At 38.0% G+C, this 19,995-nt stretch overlaps 1 protein-coding gene across 2 annotated transcripts; it reads left to right on the forward strand.

Moving 5' to 3' along the window:
- The first annotated feature begins 4,713 nt into the window (after nucleotides 1–4,713).
- Nucleotides 4,714–18,549, forward strand: LOC18439189 (extra-large guanine nucleotide-binding protein 3). 2 transcript variants are annotated; one of them, XM_088864579.1, is made up of 8 exons: nucleotides 4,714–5,827; nucleotides 6,520–6,657; nucleotides 12,998–13,102; nucleotides 13,370–13,555; nucleotides 14,089–14,266; nucleotides 14,525–14,769; nucleotides 16,145–16,314; nucleotides 18,356–18,549. In XM_088864579.1, exons 1-8 carry the CDS (start codon nucleotides 4,895–4,897, stop codon nucleotides 18,372–18,374), a joined length of 1,974 nt encoding a protein of 657 aa, XP_088720705.1. In that variant the 5' UTR covers nucleotides 4,714–4,894; the 3' UTR covers nucleotides 18,375–18,549. The 2 variants fall into 2 exon arrangements, with proteins under 2 accessions (XP_088720705.1, XP_006849425.1); XM_006849362.4 differs by lacking the exon at nucleotides 18,356–18,549 and adding an exon at nucleotides 17,346–18,293.
- The last annotated feature ends 1,446 nt before the right edge of the window (nucleotides 18,550–19,995 follow it).

Genomic DNA, 19,995 nt, shown 5'->3' on the forward strand with positions numbered 1-19,995 from the left:
GACTTTAAATACTAGAGTTTAGGTTTAGGGTTTCGAGTTCAAGAGTAGTTAGTGAGGGGATATGAAGATGATTCTCACCAAAAGGAAATTTATCAAATTATGCACGAGATATGAGCAATTTAACACCTTGTGCATAGCTTTTGATTTGATTTCAAAATTCCTTAAAAAAAAAAAAAAAACATATGACTTTGAGTTGGAATAGTTTTAAATAGGTAGAATATTAAATCTTATGCATATTTTCATAAATTTCAATTAAAAAATGCATAATAGTTCAGATTCACCTAACATGTGAATATGGGGGACTTGAGCAATCCAATGATTATTTCCATCTTTAATTGAAGGCCTATAAAGAGGCATTTGTTTTGCACTCAAAGCCTAGAGCAATGCTACTTTTTAACTCCTAATTGAAGCGAAATCTACCGATGTCTGCTTTGTGAAATCTTTCCAATAAATATGGGATGATACTTTTCTTGCCTCTCGAAGGAATTGCGTATTTAAGAAACATTTAGAAAAGTAATGTTGTCAAATTCGCTTCAGAGTTTTATTTGATTTGGTGAGAAAAACAAAATAATTTGGTGTTTTAGTTGATTCAGGAGGAAGACTTTGGACTTTTTTAAAAAAATTTAATATAATAAAATATATATTTTTATATAAATATATACAATTAATAAAAAAAATTAAAAAATATTTTTATATAGATATTTCCTTGCTTTAGCCGAAAATGCCGATATTTGTTTGCTTTGACTAAATCGGCCCAAAGCATACTGAAGCTAATCGAAACGGCCCGAAGATGAAGCACCAAGCTTCACTTCACTTCGGTCTAAACTTAAAATCCGAAAGCTTCACCCTCTTCGGCCGAAGCGGACATAAAGGCCCCTCTTGTCGAGAGAAACAATGAGTCATGCCACACTAGCGCGAAGGCCACTCTTGTGGAGGGAAACAAGAGTAGAGTGGCTTAAATAGATGGGTAAAAAAAAAAAACAGTTTTGAATTTTAGTATTTTGTTTCTCATGATCACCATGTCCTAGATCATTCTCCATCTTTAGGGTGAATTTTAGAGGGGGAGACACATGAATAAATGAATCAGCTCACTCATAGAAACCCCACCTTTAAGATGAACTCCATAGTTTTATTGAAGGGCTAAACATGGATCATTGGATTCCAAACCTAACAACCATTAAAATGATAGAACATGCGTCTACCTTTATCATTCTTTCCGGAGATTTTGGTTATTCATGTACAAAAAAAACACATTCATTTTCATGCCAACACGACCTACACATTGCTAATTTGCCTCGTGTTATAAATCCCATTATCCTTTTGTCATAATGCAAATTTGACCTTTTTACTAGCAAGAGAATATCATACACGAATGGTGTTTACACCTCAGGTGCATGTACCATCTATTTCTAATGGAAAAAGTCGTATACGCCATATCTAAAATTATAATTCTAAATAACCCTTTGATTCCATGAAAGGCCCATGTACGCGAAAATAATATTTAACCTCATTTTTATATTTTTTATTGCCCAAATTATATAGATATATATATATTTTTTAACCTTACGACATGAATGGACCTTGAGTTGCATCTTTTAGCTTACTTGTGAGGTTTATGAGATAATAGAGGGAGATTAGGACTCAAGGGAGGTTGCAAGAGAAAGGGAAGAAGAGGTAAGAGAAAGCACGGGTAAAGCATTCCTCGATTTTCAACCAAGGGTCATTAGAAAAAATAAAAATGATATACATCATAATTTAGACAATAAAGAATTATAAATACCCCCTTGCCACCAAATTGGACTTTCTAGATGTTGCCCCTTACCAATTTTTGATACCATACATTAATGCCAATGCTGTTTTTTTTTTTAAATACCCACCCCTTAATAAAAAAAGTTATATATTTTTTTGACCAAAGTACCTTTGTTTTTTACCAGGTTTCCCGCTCTCTCTCTAAGACAAACTCTCTCTAAGCCAGTTTGTCGCAAATGCGTCGGATCATCACAACTTAAATATAGAAGCCAGTTTGTGCCGGACCAGCACAATTTCAATATAATATGTTAAATATTATTTTCTTTTAATTTGAAAGATAATCGATGGGGTTTTTCATTGGCGGGAGGTTATTTGATATCATTATTTTAGAAGGGGGCGGCAGCGTAGATTTCTAAAAAAAATGATTTTTTTTTTCAGATATATTCAATCTCCAATATCTGAACTACATAATGTATCATTAGGAATGGATTATGATAGTCCTTGTTGTGCCCCTCTTTTTAATATGACAAGTATATGATATACTTTTCCTCTGAGCTATGGCATCCTTACTTTTTCTTTGAATGTGGTGTCGAAATGCATTTTTTTCAGTAAAATGTAATGGTAATCTTTTGATGTCCTACACCCTCATCTATGTGTGTAAGACATCAAAAGATTATTATTAAATTTGGTACAGATCTATATAAAAGTCAAATACCACACCCATCTAATAACTTTATAGAGATCCGTACTTAATGATCTTTTGGGAGTCCTACACGCATGGGTGGGGGAAGGTCATATAGGATCTTTAATCATATAATATGATTAAAGATCCTATATGACCTTCCCCCACCCATGCGTGTAGGACCCTCAAAAGATCACCATTAAAGTTGGTACGGATATCTAAAAAAATCAAATCCCACACCCATGTGATAACTTTTTTAAAAATATGTGTCAATTTTAATGGTGATCGTTTGAGATCCTACACATATGGGTGGGGGATGTTCCAATAGGATCATTACTCATTTATATATATATATATATATATATATATATATATATATATATAGTTCAGCTTGCCTATAAAAAATTAGGGTGTGAGACACAAAATATGCCCTGGACCAGGCAGGGCTAGGCCCGAGGCCAAGGCCAGAGCCAGCTCGGGTTCGGCCCGAGCCAATGCTATTGTTTCTTTACTCTTTTTTGTTTATTATCTAATCCAAAACACCCGGATAAGCCAAGGCCAGGGCTTATTGGGCCGATCAAGCCAGGGCGGGCCAGACGGTGCTCTACTGTTTACTACATCAGCCAAATGAATATCTTGCCGCCAAGGAATTTCCACGTGGACAAATTCCAATCCTGTCCCCACACAACTGGGCGCACCACTGCTTGGGCAGGGGAATCACGCATCCCCTGTGGGCCCCATCGACAGGGACATGATAGTTATTTCCAGCATCTCACTCAGTAAGGGACTATATTGGGATACGGAGTTTAGTTAAGGTCATTTGGACTTTAACGGCAAGCCGTCATGCTACCAAACTGCACGTTACGTCAACGCAAGCCCTTTTCTCTCTCTTTCCACTCACGCCGTCAAGTTAACGGCATCCGGACACTAGCCGGCGGTAGCCTTATATACCTTGTCAATGGTTCAATCACCGTGTCCGATTCGCTCTCTCTCTGTACTCGTTTTATTCTCTCTCTACCCATCTCTGAACTTTCTCTCTCTATCCGCGCTGCTTTCTCTTTCTCTCTCTACACTTTTATCCGCTGTCTGGCTAACTGCTCTCTGTTTCTCTCTCTACGAATCCGACACTTTATTGTCTCTCTAATCTCTCTCTACTCGTAACTCTCTTCTCTCTCTAAACCGACAATCTCTCTCTGAAACCCGACAAGAGAGTTGCAGAGAGCTTTAATGGCGGATGGGCCCCCCTCTGAGCTCAGAGTCATTGACTGGCAACAATAAACCCGGGTACACTCTCTCCAATTTATGCCTCCTATCTTCGTCTTCCGTTTCCGTCTCTGTTTCCGAGACCTTACCTAACGCTCTGAAACCCTAGGTTCCTGCAACGTTTGTTTCAGATTGGATGTTTTGGTATTGCCTGTGAAACCCTAGAGTCGGTGTCTGTAAGTTGTTGCTTGCTTGGTTTATAAAGGTCCAATTTTCTCTAATAACGGACGCTATAACCTGGTACAATCGCTCCATTTTATGCATCTAGTCTTCTTTTTCTCCCATTCTGAAATCGTATCTCTTTGTTTCAGATTCGACGTATAGTTTATTCTGAAACCCTAGGTTTGTAATATGAGCTCTCTCGTGCTGGTGCATCTGTTTCTAAGACTGTAGTTTGCTTTCAGTAGATCCTTTTGGTTTACTGATCTGCTTTGGGATCAACTTCGTGAACTCCAACTTCCATTTTTTGACTATAAATTCGTAGTTTCTGCTTCCAATTTGTGATCTTTTTCATTCAGGTTGTTCTTTTTTTTGTTTCAGTAGCTTTATTACTGAAGCACTGGTTCACTTCAATAAGTTTGATTCATCCTTTGAGATTCAAATTGATGTGTCCTCCCTATTTGCGTAAATTTCTATTAATCCCTCTTTTTTATTTATTGGCTCTACTATGAAAAGAAATTGTCACTGTGCCTCTAAAAACTTGATTTGTTCTCTTGATTTTTATTATCTGTTTATGTTCTGTAGCTATGTCCTTTGTTAAGTTACAGAGATCCTAGAGGTTAATGACATCGCGATTCTGAACCTTAATTCTCATCAAATATATTTTCAGCTCAGTTTGCTTATATGGATGTTATATCACAGACCCTAGGTTTACTCAATTCTCATATATAGGAAAGTATATTTTTATACCTACATTACACTAAAGGCGGGTCCTTTTGGTCTGAACCTTCATTTTAAGTGTTTACAGAAGTTCTAAGTAACAGGATGAGTAACTTTTGGAGAACATAGATTGCCAAGAACCGTAGCTTGCAGTAAAGTGGAACATGGCCATTTGTCTTGAAACTACCAACCATTCCCTGGTGATCATTTAGTCCAATTCTTTTCCCTGATTGTTTGATCACCAAATTATAGAAACCCTAGATCAGTTAAAAAACCCACATTTGCAGGAACTACGGGTTGTTGAAACCGTAGGTTTCAGTAATGGCTGAGGAGAAAGATGAGAAGACATGGGAAGGGTTCCTGAAAAAAATGCTCCCCCATGGTGCTTCATTACCAGATCATGAACGGTTGGATTACTCCATAGCCATGGAGTATCAGGGTCCTCCTGTTCCCTATGACCCCCCAAAGGTTGAACCATTAGACATGAGCTCTGCAACTATTCCTCCTGCTTCATTAGCCGAATCCTCACCTGTGGCCATTGTCGAACCGATCTCTCTACCAGTGAGACCATCCATTTCAAATTTAGCAGTTAAATCTCACACTGACCATGAATCAGTTGAAGAAGAATCGTTTAGCCCCAGCGTATTAACCAGTCTTCCTTCCCCTTCTGCTTCTGGTTCTTCCCATAGCTACCATGAAAGCCCCTATGAACCCCAAATTGAAGCGAAGAGAACAGCAGTCGTGACCTTCAACACGTTAGATGAATCCGAAAAGTCCAGTATCGGGTCTCCTTCAATTGAAAGAGGGGTTGATTATAGCAAACATTCAAGGAAAGACAGGAAGAGAGGGGTGTGTAGTCGATGTGGAAAGAAAAACAGGTTCAAGGAGAGGGAATCTTGTCTGGTATGTGACTCAAAGTATTGCAGTAACTGCGTGCTTAAAGCCATGGGATCGATGCCTGAGGGGCGAAAGTGTGTGAGCTGCATAGGGAAACCCATTGATGAATCAAAGAGGTCAAATCTTGGAAAGTGCTCGAGGATGTTAGGTCACCTTTGCAGTCCATTAGAGGTCAGGCAAATGATGAAGGCAGAGAAGGAGTGCTTGGCAAATCAGCTCCGGCCTGAGCAGCTTTTTGTGAATGGCAGGCCTCTTAGACAAGAGGAATTAGCTGAAATTCTTGGATGTCCGATGCCACCACCAAAGTTGAAGCCTGGGAGGTACTGGTATGACAAGGACTCGGGACTCTGGGGAAAGGTGAAAGTTTCCTATATTTGGTACTTTATTTTTGGGTGCAGTATAATATAATCCTATCGACTTGGAAAAACCATGGCCTATTTGCTCATGACCGTTCACTGAAGTGATGCTTCAGTGATGGATGGATGGTGGGTTGCACCACTTGAGTAATGTCCTGTGCTGGTGGGTGTTACTCTCTTCACATCACCGTTCATGATTTCGAACAAGAGATTATGGTTTTCCCATGGTGCATCGAATCATGGCACACTTCCCCTTCATTTTTTTTTTCTCAGTTCATTTTTACTGTTTCTCCTTTGATTAAGCTCACACTAGGCTAGCTGATCAATTCCATGTGTCAATTTTTTCCGCTAGGGTCCAGGTATAATAGTTACATTGAATTATCTTTTATATTTAATATTTAAAAAGGTGACTAATGCTATAGGGAGGTCAATCGTAGGGATGTAGATGCCTCTAATTTGATGTGACAAATCTGTTGATACAAACTTACAATATCCCCTTCAAACGATCTAACAAGTGAGCAAAAAGATTAAATAGCTCATATTCCGTGTGCTTTGGATCAATGAAGTTGGTTTTTGGGCATGTTTACTTTCTGCTGAACTTTTATTACATGATATTAAGAGTGCATCCCTGGAAATGGGCGTCAATATATCTTAGTGTTTTCCTTATTCTTACTTCTTTTAGTTGAAAAACAGGAAGGTGAGAAGCCTGATTGGATCATAAGTTCTAAACTGAATGTTGGGGGCAAGCTTCGTTCTGATGCAAGCAATGGAAACACTGAAGTATACATTAATGGCCGGGAGATCACGAAAGTAGAGCTCAGGGTCCTGAAGGTAACAAGATAGGTTTGGCAGCTCTCTCATGACATAATGCATGCTCATGATTTTCATGAGCTGCTGTAACAACAGTCTTTGTATAATCTTTTTTTTTCAAAAGTTGACAACGTATATGCGTTGCTGTCTTATGTATAATCTTGCGGCATGATGCATGTTTCTGTCTTTTTTATGTGAACAATATATAATGCATGCTATTTTGAGGCTTTAAGATTTTAGGGAAAACTCATTTGTTTTATAGGAAGTGTGGGTTTAGTTGTTGGTTGTTGGTGTGCCTTTAACATATGAGAATTCTATTATATGAAGAATGTGTTTTTTTTTTTTTTTTGGGTGAGGGTATTGAAGGAGATCACTGTTTGGCAGTATAGGTCTCTTGGGAAAAAGACTTCTCGTGTGTGAAAGGAGAGGAGGGGGGGTGATTGCCTTCGGATATATATTATCTGGGGTGAATATGGCTACATCAGGTAGGGCAGCAGTTTGCTAAGGAGATTAATGAGGGTTTAGGGGATTTGCAAGGGGAGCTATGGGGTTGATATGGATTGTTTAATAAAGTCATGAGACTTGCGGTGGTAGATCAGTGTCGTATCAGTTTATGCTTTTTGAGTTAATGTGTAGTGTGAGTTGTGACCATCGAATCTGTTGTGGATCTCAATGCATGTGACTGATTTTCTGGAGAATGGGATGCAGCCTATGTGTTTTATTATATGTACTCCCAAAGAATCTCAAAGACATGGAAGCAGAGGAGTAACTGGGATTGATTAGAGTGTTGGAGGAAGTTTTAAATTTTGAGGATGTGTGTGGATAACATGTTTGGACTAGAGAGAGTTGGGTTGGTTCTGTAAGAGATCCTTCTGTTGAGCTCTTGTGGGTACTGATTATCATCCCTTCCCTAAGACCCTAACGCTAACTAGCATCATCTAGAGTCTCCTTTCCTACCAAAGGTATGCATATGATGGGTTTGTCCACTTGGATAATAACCTTGTTGTTGGGATTTTGCGGCCTTTAAAGGCCTTAGCTCTTGTTTTAAGTTTTAACCCATTTAAACACTCATGGTAGTAATAAAACAAAGAAAGGCACTTCAGTTTAGTGGGAATGTGGTCCATGTGGGACCAAGGGAGTATGAGTGCCTGCAGGACTCACCGGAGGTTTGGCGGTTTAGGCCTAGGGCTGATTTAGTGAAAAATCTTAGACTGTGGCTAGATAAATGAGGCCACCAATTGAGGCGGGTTTGTGGCTCATCCCTTGTTGAGGTTGAAGTAAGCCCAGTGGTCAGAGGTAGTTAGCAGAAAGGATACTCCTGTGTAAGGGTGTAGAGCCTTGTGAAGGTGAGGGTCAGATCCTTGACGCACCACCCTTACAGCATGCACAAGCGGTAGCCACGTTGGGGAGGCGACCATGGGAGTCATCATGTGTTGAGAGGCCTGCACCTTGAAGGATATGCATAACTTGTCCTTGGGGACACCTGTAATCTATAGCGGCCTTGTAATCCATCTTACTTATTTGCTAACTCTAATAGACCAGTCATGAATCCCCATGAGATAGACGATGAGTTATAGGTCCTGATGGGTTAGTTTTAAGGGGTAGAATGTGATTGCATGGTTGAAGAGATCAAATAAGCTTCTCCTTTTAGGTTTGCTGAGTCTAATATGCCACTCCTTCGAGATTTCTAGTATAGTTTAATGAGGAGCATCATATTTTTTTTTGAAGAGATCAAATAAGAATTGCTTTTCTCAATATTTAGCTTGAATTATTACTTCTTGTGCTCTAAAAATAGATGAGGATCCTATGTTGAATTATTTTTTTATTTCCACATGGGGACTGTTTTGGAATTATTAATATTGTTTTGTCCTCTGCAAATTTTAAAATTTTTAATTGATGGAATTATTATGGTTTGGTCACATGAGGGTGGTGTTTAGGCACTTGTATCCTTGTCATCACTTATGAAATGTACGGGGCCCTCCTATGTGGCATTGAGGTCCTAGTTCAATAAGAATTGGGCCGTGCCGTGATTTATAGAAAACATTTTCTTTTCAAGATTCCTCTTCAGGGATTCAAAAGATAAATTGAAATTAACTTTTTTTTGGACATGTATTGATATAATATAAGGAAGATTAAAGATTATGGAAAGATTAGATTTGAAGGAAACCTTGGAAACTAAGTGAATCTTAATTGGATTGGAATTCAAGTTCTTCTTGAAGTTGAAGAAGTGTGTGATGAGGGCAACTAGGAATAATGGTGTGATGTCAGATCATATGATCGCTGATCTAAAGAATGGACAGAAGAGGTTGCATTCCTCTCTCTCACCCCACAGAACCCTATTTGAAGGCAAAGTGATCTCCTCTATACCCGTAACCCAAAACATGTCTAAAGGCCTTGAACCAACTGTCCCGTGCATCCAATTCTGTTATGCCTATCACATGAGGCTCTATCCCCTTCTGAATATCATGTGAGACCGAAAGACAAAAAAAGAGAGGTTAGGGTGTGAGAAAATTGCGAGATAAAGAGCATCATGGTTTTGGGGGTGTGTGCATGAGAGACTGAGAAAGGGAGAGCCTAAATATTGAGGGAGAAACTCGAGAGGTGTAGGGCCTGGTTTTTCCGGTTTGCATCTGGTTTTTATTTCCCAAAAAGAGGAGTTGAAGAAAACTTTTGCTCGCGTGTGTTGCCCCATTACTTTGATGAGATATGTAACTAGGTAGCTTTCACTGTAAGTTTTGGTTTTCTGGTTCTTGCTGTTTTTGTTTTCAGTTTGGTTTGTTTCTATGACAATGTGGCAATCAACCAGGTTCTGGTTTTCTCCTTGTTTTCCTTTCTAAAAGTCTAGTTGTTTGTCTGTGTTACAAAATTGCTGTTTGTTCGTTTGTTTGCTTGCTTGTTTTATTTATTTATTATTATTATTATTTCTGAATTTCAATACCTGGCATGCCCTACCATAGCTGCTGCATGTGAATCCTTTTTCTCAAAAAAAGTGGGAGGCCAAGACTACGGATCTGCTGTTTATCTAATTAAGTTATTTTAAGCCTACTTGGTCCTTTATGTGATGCAAATATTTGACATTGACTGAGTCGTGCCTTCCCTGATAAAAAAAGGTTGGTGGTGGATGATTCTCTGCTTCGTGTTGTCCAACTGTGTCTCAATGTCCAAGGGACCATGCGCTTTGGAAGGTGCAGTCCCTTGCTATTCTTTAGGGCAGTTGGAAGTAATGCAACATCCACATCTTTAGAGGGGTCCAGGGTGGGGGACTCCTCCTAATTCCATTGAAGGATTCAATATTTGGTTATGGTATGTAGGGGCATTGATTCAACATCTCCACTATGTCCATTCAGCTCTAATTCCATGAACAACATCTTCTTTAATCTCTAATTTCTCATGGATTATCGACCCAAGGTATAAAAAATAATCTCTTCCAAGAAGTACCAAAAAGATATGGGGACTTATGGCCTCATTGTGGGTATGGTCTTTAATAAAGCAGACCAAGATTTGTGTAGCTGACCCAATTAATTAGGAAAAGGCTATGATGATGATGATGATGATGATTGGTTTGATGAAGATGTTGCCAATAGAATTAGAGCTGGGTGGATGAAGTGGAGATGTGATTCTGGAGTTTTATGTGATTGTCTCAGACCAATAAAACTGAAGGGCAAGTTCTATAGGATGGCTGTAAGAACAGCCATGCTTTATGGAACAAAATGTTGGGTGATCAAGAAACGACATTCATAGAATGAGTGTATCTGAGATGAGGATGTTGATATGGATGAGTGAGAAAACAAGGAAAAATAGGGTTCGAAATGAATACATTTGAGGGAACTTAGGGGTAATTCCAATAGACAACAAAATGAGGGAAAGTAGACTTAGGTGGTCTGGGCATATGTAGTGCCGACCTAGAACAACACCGGTTAGGAGGGGTGATTTGATTCAAATGGAAAGCGCTGTAAAAGGGCAAGGGAAAGGCCCTAAAAGATATGGATGGAAATACTAAAAAAGATATGGTTGACTTATGGTCTAACTGAGGGTGTGACCCTTGATAGGGTGGAATGACGGAATGTGATTCGTGTGACCAACCCTAAATAGTTGGGATAAGGCTTGAATGATGATGATGATGATGATGATGATGCATGGGCATTGGTTTTGTTAGATTTTCAAAGCCTTGGTGTAGCCAAATTCATCAAAGGATGGAATATGGTAGTCTTTACTCCTCTTTCAGATTCCCCCATTTTAACTTGGATGAAGCCTCTAAGTCTTTTTGTGCACAATTTCAATGGTTATTCACAGAGTGGCTTGGGTCGAAGAGTGGTGGGAAGCATTCTCCTAGGCACTGAAGCCTTCATCAGGTCATATGGATGTTTTTGGTCTATTGAGGCTAAGATGAGAATGCTTATCATGGGCCCTAAGAATTCCCCCTTGGCTTGGCGACCACTATTTAAGTAGGGGCGCATTCCTCAAATCATGGTTCAAAGAGTCGCCTGCCCAGCCACAGGCCTCACTGCCATGACCTGCACATATGCGGCCCAGTGCGGGGTAATGACCTGGGGTGGCCGACTAGTCGCCCAGCACCCACCTAGAGCCCTTTTGGCGATCGTAGAATTTTCCCTCGCCAAAAGGGTTAAAAAATGTAATTTTTCGTCCTTTAAAATGGGGGAAATAGTATTTGAGGGAATTTTGGCTCCCCAAAACCTAGATAACTCTCTTGTGCCTTGAAAACTACTTGTTTAGTTTAAGTTCAATTTTTTTATGGATGAATTCGAATACAAAGTTCTCAATTTGTTGCAAAATTGAAAGGCTATTTTTGTGATTATAATATATTTTTTACTATGTTTGGCTATATGTATAATTTATAATGTAAATTTGAAAATTTATAATATATTTTTGGCTTTGTTTCTAATTTATAATGCAAATTTGAAAATATTACTCTATGTTTGGCTATGTTTATAATTTTTAATGCAAACTGAAAAGTTATAATATATTTTTGGCTATGTTTGGCTATGTTTGGCTTTGTTTCTAATTTATAATACAAATTTGAAAATATACTTGATGTTTGCCTATGTTTATAATTTATAATGCAAAACTGAAAATTTATAGTATATTTTTGGCTATGTTTGGCTTTGTTTCTAATTTATAATACAAATTTGAAAATATACTCAATGTTTGCCTATGTTTATAATTTATAATGCAAAACTGAAAATTTATAATATACTCTTGGCTATGGCTTTGTTTCTAATTTCTAATTTGAAAATATTACCCTATGTTTGGATTTGTTTCTGATTGATAATGCAATTTTAAAAATTTAAAATATATTTCTGGCTATGTTCGATCATATATTTTTGGCTATGTTTGGCCATGTTTCTAATTTGTAATGCAAAATTAGCATTTATGAAAACGCTCCCCTCCACCCCCACCCCTACATAGTGGCCACCCAGCGGCAGCTGCCCCCCGTCTTCTTGAACATGCCTCAAGGGTGCATGTATCAACAACGTAAAGGAGTTTTGCATGCATAGATCTATCCAGTGGCATGTATTGAAGATTCCAGGGGCAAGTTTATGGTATTTGGGACTTAGCATTCATCTCCTTTGCTAATGTTTTTGGGGTGGTGTGGCTAGTAGGGACATTTAGTGATAAACACATGGTCTTTCTTCACTGTGATATCTCCATTACACCTCCTTGATGCTCTGCACATTTTCCAATTCTCTTTCTTTATATGTTGTCTCTCTTGGTTGTATCTTTGTTTTTTCCAATGAAGTCTTAGTTATGTATAAAAGACATGTCTATCCATCAACGCATTTTCGTGTACTATTTTGAGTAATTGGCATTTATTGCAGATAAAAAATTCCATCTCTCACCTTGTAGAAATCTGCATTGATAATTTTAATTTTGTACAAGTTGAAATTAACAGTCAAAGTAATAACAGTCAAGTTTTCTGTATCAAATGCATGCCAGCTGAATATTGAAGAATTTAGAGGAAGATACAGAATATAATGTTTGCAATGCCATAATCGAAAGGACAAAGAGTATATGTAATTTGTTTCTTGAACACCTTCAATATTTTCTAGCCTAATGTTGCTTCCCCAGGGGGTGTATAAAACGTTTTTTGGATAGTTTGGTAGGAATCAAACTTGAGATGTAGCGTTGCTTGACGTCAACTGCTAACCGCTCAAGCCCAAACCCAATTCATGGGATGTATTGAACTTCTGCATTTCTTTTCACTGTTTCTGATTTCTTTTCTATCTGATTGATTACATCTTTTTACATTGTGCGTGCAGTAACAAGGACATATCTTACGTTTAGATGTATGCTCTATTAGATATGTACAATTGATGAATTTATTAAAAAATTTGAATTTCAGCTGGCCAAGGTGCAGTGCCCTAGGGATACTCATTTTTGGGTTTATGAGGATGGATCATATGAGGAAGAAGGCCAGAATAACATAAAGGGGAACATCTGGGGAAAGGTAGATTTGCTGCTCAGATCATTATGTCATCAATGGGAAAAATATAATCTAATGGACTATGGCGAAATTATTGTTCACTAGTAATCACTCCACAGTGAGGACCCAGTCAACTGTGCTTTTTCCATGGTTCATTGGACTATTGCATACTTCCCTGTCATCATTTGGAAGCTCTGCACTTTTTACCTCCTTCTGCAATATGATTAAACATTTGGAGACAGTTTTTACCTTTATTTTTTAAACAGTTTGGATGTGGTCTTTGCTAGGCAGGCATCAACCCGGCTCCTTTGTTCATTATTATCATTGCCTGTACCACATGGAGTTTCTAATGGGTCAAGAGAGGAATCAACTAATCATTCTAGCAGGTCTGTCCCAGAGTATTTGGAGCAGAGAATTGTTCAGAAACTCCTGTTACTTGGACTTCAGGGTTCCGGAACTAGCACTATAGTCAAGCAGGTACAATGCCATGGTGTGAACTATTGATGCCATATGCTTGGATCAACTACTCCTATACTAATAGACAATAAAACCTTACAAATGGATAATATAATTATTGCTGATTTTAACACTCTTATTCTTTTTCTTTTTGTGTTTGAAGTAATTCCAACACGCTTTTTCTTACTGTCATGATTGATCATATATTCATATGCATGTTTGCTTTTAATACTATTTGCTTGTTGGTACTTTTGTGTTTCTTATTTCAGTATAGCTTCTATCACTAGATGTAAAGAGGATAACATATCACCAGAGACTGTGTTGGACCTAAGCTTTGCTTATATAACCTTTTTGCACATAATGATTTTCATTTGCAATCCACTTGTTTTATATGAGATGAACTTTTGGCATGTCTTTTTGTTTGTTCTACCATTTTTGGCAACTGATATTTATCAAAATAAAATATTATTTGGCCCAATGCAATTATAACATCGACCTTGTCATTGGTTTTCTTTCCTTTTTCTTGTTTTGATGGATTGGCTTGCATTGAACAGGCAAAATTTTTATATGGGTGCCGATTCTTACAAGAAGAAGTGCAGAATATCAAGCTAATGATTCAAAGCAACCTGTATAAATATCTTGGAATCTTGCTTGAAGGGCGAGAGAGATTTGAAGAAGAGGCATTGAATGAAACAAATATATCTGGTTCACCTCATCAAATTCCCAGCACAGGTTAATTTATAGTGCTGGAATTGGTATCTTGTTTTGCTATGTATATGAATCTCTTCAAAGTTCAAACTACTCATTGATTCCATAAATGACATCGTTGACTTGTTTATCTTTGGACTTACATTGTTGTTTTTTTTTAAGCTGCTTCCCACTTTTTTTTATGTCATTTTTCTTTTCTTTAATGAATATGTTTTTAAATTCTTAGTTGTACCATTGATGTTCTGTCCTTGCACTTATTGTTGTCGCTTTCTTCTTAATCAGGGGGACATGTGGTAAATGAAAGTCATCAGTGCATCTATTCCATCAACCCAAGGTTGAAGCATTTTTCTGATTGGCTTCTCGACATTATGGCTATGGGGGATTTGGATGCATTCTTTCCTGCTGCAACTCGGGAGTATGCCCCACTTGTTGAAGAAGTTTGGAGGGACCCTGCCATCCAGGAGACATACAAGCGAAGAGATGAACTGCACTTTCTCCCTGATGTGGCTCACTACTTCTTAGAGCGAGTATACTTCAACACTGTCATTATTTTAAAGCTGTTTCAGAGATATATGCCATGGATAAATGCTTGTTCCTAGATTGCTTTTGAATTTTCTTTTTTGTTGCCATGCTAGTGAAGCATTTTTCTTTTTGGACCTACGTGTTTCAAGTTTTCCATGGCAATTCCCTTATTTCATTTTCATGAATAATTTATTTACTGAATTTCTTCATTAATATATCTGTGATTCCTTATTCTAATTTGTAATATACATGAATTTTCTTGCCTGCTGTGGCCCTTTCATGGGTTATATGTTGCTCATGTAGGCCTTCTATTTCATTTATCTGTGAGCTATATTTATGGGTAGAACCAATTTAATGTGCAAGTTTAACACATCTCATGCATGCTTCCTAGAAATGTCAACCATCCTGGAACCCAAATATAAAAATAAGAAGAAAAGAGGCGACATGAAAATGTGGTTTTTGCCCTCTCTTTGCTAAAAGGTCATAATCTCCATAAGTTGAGAAGAATCATAAGAATAACTGGTTATGTTTATGAGCTTGTGGGCTTGATCAACTTATTGAGATTGCAATACCTCAAAGGATCACAAGTTCTCTTCATGGTCGGGGACGAGTTGCGAGGTGCCACTTTAAGCATATCATTATTTTGAGGTCAAGATCCCTTCAAGGATATTGGTTCTGCTCTTGAGGTTGGTAGAGTCATATGGCTGCCTTGGGCATGCCTCCAGTTGTCTTTGAAGTTCCTCTCTTTAAGTCTCCCTTCTTTAGCACTCGTCTTTTCTCTTTTTTTCTCTCCAGCAAGTATTCTCTTCAATACCTCTTAAATGAGGCTAAGGATCCTTGTTTGTTGAGGAGGGCCAAGAGGCTATGGATTCCCATTGGTTGTGCCTTTGTGGCCTCTTAGAGGTGGTGGGCTCCCCATTGATGGTGCCCGTGTGGCATTTGAGATGTGTTTTTTCATTGGCCCGTCATGTTTTAAAATTCACAGTTTAAGCTTGTTTTTCGGTTCAAGATAGAGAGCCATACTTATTTGGCAGTAAAAAGAAAGATCTGAGGTTGTATTTAGGCTTTTTTTGTTACCTACAGCAATGTATAGTAGCACCTGTAAGTGGAATTCAGAGTTACTAATATTTTACTACTAGGAATTCCACATATCCACTTCTTCAAAAATGACTCTATATGAGCGATAATTTCATGATCCGATTGATGATATCATTAGTGTCTGCATGATTTCATTTACTTGTTCCTTCAGTTGACCTGAAGGGGACTTCTGCGCTTTTTAGTACTTTCAATGTCCAAATTATCCCCCCCAAGGGCCATTACAATAATACTGATTGTGTTATCAATCTGTACTGACAAAATATGATATATGTATTTCTGCAGGCTGTAGAGGTATCAAGTAATGAATATGAACCTTCAGAAAGAGACATATTATATGCTGAAGGAGTCAACCAGAGCAACGGGCTTGCCTTTGTTGAATTCTCATTGGATGATCGGAGTCCCATGTCCGAGCCATACAATGAGAACTTTGAGGGTCCACCGCCCTTATCCAGGTGATCTAGGATACCTTTATGCATTTGCTTCTTTTTTTTCTTTCTAATTCTTTTGATGGTTATTGAGTGCCCTTTGTTATTACAGATACAGCTTTGTTATAATAAAATCATTAGAGAGAGTGTCTATGCTCCCACGTTTACATTTTCCCCCTTGGGTGAAAGTGCTGCTTAGGAGAGTTTTTTCAATATGAAATTCTGGGATACACTGCAGAATCACCATATGATACACCAACTTCAAAAAAATGGATTTTGAGTTTTGAAACACATGGGGCTATACCAGATATTGGACGTCCTCTGTTTCAATCTTAGAATTACTCCTAGAATGGGTTTTACTCAAGGATGTGAATGAGAAAATGCTCCCCCTGGAGCATACAATCTATGGACTTCATTAAAATCATCCCCACCATGCTTTCTTTTTCCTTCTTGATAAGTTTTAGATATGGACCCAGTTTTTATGAGTCCCCCAACTCATACTATTCTCGTGCAGGCTCACTCTAGCACCCATTTTTTGTATAGTTCGTGGATCCAAATTTGTAGAAATCCATGAACTACACTACGATGATCATGAATTTAAAAAATAAAATAAAATAAAATAAATTTTTTTCTTTTTTAATTTTTTTTCCTATCCATTAGATAGGAATCTTTAGTTGTGGAAGTTCATCTTAAATATGGACGTTTGTGAGTTAGCAGATTCACCTGCTGACTCAAAAAATACTTTTCTTTTAGATATAAACAGTAATACAGTCCAACAGACTCTGCTTTTCCACTGCATTTGGGGTCATAACCACGTGATGAAATGATATGCTATGGTAATGGAGAGAGGATGAGACCTGCAATTGGCTGTCATAATTTGTTTGGACGCATTCCAATTTCTGTCCACTGCTGTTCATCAACCGACATAGTTTTGTTTGGTTTGTGGTTTTCCAAGTCCATTGAGTTATTGTACAATTTCCCAGTCCCAAAAAATATCCCCAACTATTATTTTCTCTTTCCTCTATTTGTTTGTTCACCCAGTTTCCCACTCCTACCAGATTCCAGATAATCAGAGTTAGTGCAAAAGGCCTGAATGAGAGATGTAAATGGCTTGAGATGTTCGAGGACATCCGAGCCTTAGTTTTCTGTGTGGCCCTCAGCGATTACGACCTCATGTGGACTGATGGCCCTGCCCCTCTTCGTAACAAGATGATGGTGAGCAAAGAGCTATTTGAAAATGTGGTAAGGCACCCATCTTTTCGAGACACTCCCTTTGTTCTCATCCTTAACAAATATGATGCCTTTGAGGAGAAGATCAATAAGGTTCCCCTAACAGTTTGTGAATGGTTCGAGGACTTCTCTCCGGTGAAGCCCCACAATAGCAGCCAGTCTTTAGCCCACCAGGCCTACTACTATGTGGCCATGAAGTTCAAGGACTTATACGCTTCTATTAGTAACCGAAAGCTCTTTGTGTGGCAAGCGAAGGCCAGAGAGAGAAAAACAGTTGATGAGGCATTCAAATACATAAGGGAGGTTTTGAAATGGGATGATGAGAAGGATGTGAACTATGGAGTTGGGGATGATTCATTTTACAGTACGGATGTGAGCTCCTCTCCTTATGTGAGGCAAGATTGAGGTGGATGTTGAGAGAGAGAGTGAGAGAACCTTAAGGTTTGTACAGTAACGAGAGAGATCGAAGGCTAGGACCCTCTGTGAGCAGTTTTCATTTGTTATTTGTTGAGAGAGAGGGGGCTTCGAGCAGTTGGAACCCCCAGTTTGGTGAATAATGGGTCCTAGATTTTTGGGAGATTGAAGTCTCCTAGGGATTTGGAGGGCTTTTAAAAAAGCCAGATAAGACTTTTAGGAACGAAGCCCTAACAGGGGTTCTGAATGTGTGCTTATGGGGGGCGACCTGGTGTTTTTGTACATTGTGGGATTACTTGTTTGGTTTTTTGTACTGGAATGTTGTTTGACTGTCGAAAATAAATTATTTTATTTGTTTTTCCTTTGTACCTCTCTCTCTCTCTCTCTCTATCTACCAGTCATGTGCTTTCTTAATGTGGTGCAGGGGCTTGCTCTTTTTATAGAAGCAAATGGGTGGGGTTACGTCTTGGTTGTATTCCTTAGTGGCTTTTGTATTCGCCACCATTTCCGGGATTGTAGTGCGTGCCTTTGTGTAACTTCCCCTGTGATTTTCGAAAAATTTCAGGCTTTGATGTGTTCTGTAATCAATAAAATTAATTCATGTTGTTGGGTTCCTTATGTACCAGTTGGAATTTCTTCTTTTGGTGTTTACTCTTGAATTCATGCTATTAAGCTGAAGTAATAGGGTAGTTTTTTTTTTTTTTGCTTAGTAAGCTCAGCAGTAGGAATTGAACTTAAGATCTAATATTGCCAATGTCAACTGCTACAATTTGAAGGTATTAGTGCTGTTTATTTTACAATCTGGTATAGAATCAGACATGTTTAAAGGTACTCGTGTATAATCCATTAATCTGTTGCCAATTTCCTTGCATTTTGATTTAATCTCTTTCATCTTTCATTTCGAATTTTACTTGAATGGATATAATTGATTTGCAGTTTACCAATTACCATGATTTCATGTTTTCTACCACTATTATACTATGTAAACTTGGCTTATTATACTTCTGTACAAGGGATGGAGAATGCATCCCGCCATTAGTTCAGCATCAGGATGATAAAGAGTAAAATGGAGCACACCTTGATACTACTTTGTGTCATGCTACATATCTTTTGCTTTGCTCACACCCCTTTCTTATGAGTATATTTTGGGTGACGTCAATATGTGCAATCGCACTAGTGTTAGCACAAATTATAAGAGCATGCCGATTTATTCTTTTTGGCCAGAAGAGATACTTCTGAGGATTTTTGATATCTGGTTAAGAATCACCAGTCGAGTACTTCCATAAAAACATTATTGAAGAAAAATTACCAAGAATTTATTGAGAAGGGTATGCCTTTATATGAAATTGTAGCTTTACTTGTAGGAGTTATGTAGCAATATTTTAAATCGTCCATTTTAATCCATTTTAGTTAGAAAGGACAATTATAACACGTTTTTTTTTAAATATTGTTTAAAAGTGACGTCCTTTCAAATAGTATCAAATCTATACCATCCTTTTATAAGCTTTTCCCATTAAGAAGGGCATCATAAAATATTTTAAAAAATAGGACACTTGCCATCCAAAAAATAGATGGTCATTGCTTGACTTTATGATGTCTTTGCTCTAGGAGGTTGTTCTTTTCAAGTACGTATAAAATGAGCTTTTTCTTTTTTCCCTTAATAGGATGTTATTCTTTTCAAGCACATATAAAATAAGGCCTTTCTTTTTGGGGTGGGGTCAATCACCCCTGGCCAGGCATAAGCCCCTCCAAAGTACATTAGTTAGAAGTTTGTGCATTACCCTGTACTGCTACCAACTGCACCGCACTGAATCTTTAACATTTCAACTCACCCAAAAGATCCAAAATGCACAATCTCACAAGAAAACAGAAAAGGGACCTCAATATTTGATCCACATGGGTATTATGATCACATGGTGTCATGTTATATTTACCCAAAAGTGTAGGGGAAAAAGGAAAGGACTCAGGCATTCCAAACATCAGGTAAACATAAATAAGAAAACTTATGATTTTGATCACATCATGTACTCCATTATAAGAACACATTGCTGTGTATGAGAGAGA

Source organism: Amborella trichopoda, chromosome 4 (genome assembly GCF_054954075.1).
Source record: "Amborella trichopoda isolate Santa Cruz 75 chromosome 4, AtrichopodaSantaCruz75HAP2 v2.0, whole genome shotgun sequence".
Taxonomy (NCBI): Eukaryota; Viridiplantae; Streptophyta; class Magnoliopsida; order Amborellales; family Amborellaceae; genus Amborella; species Amborella trichopoda.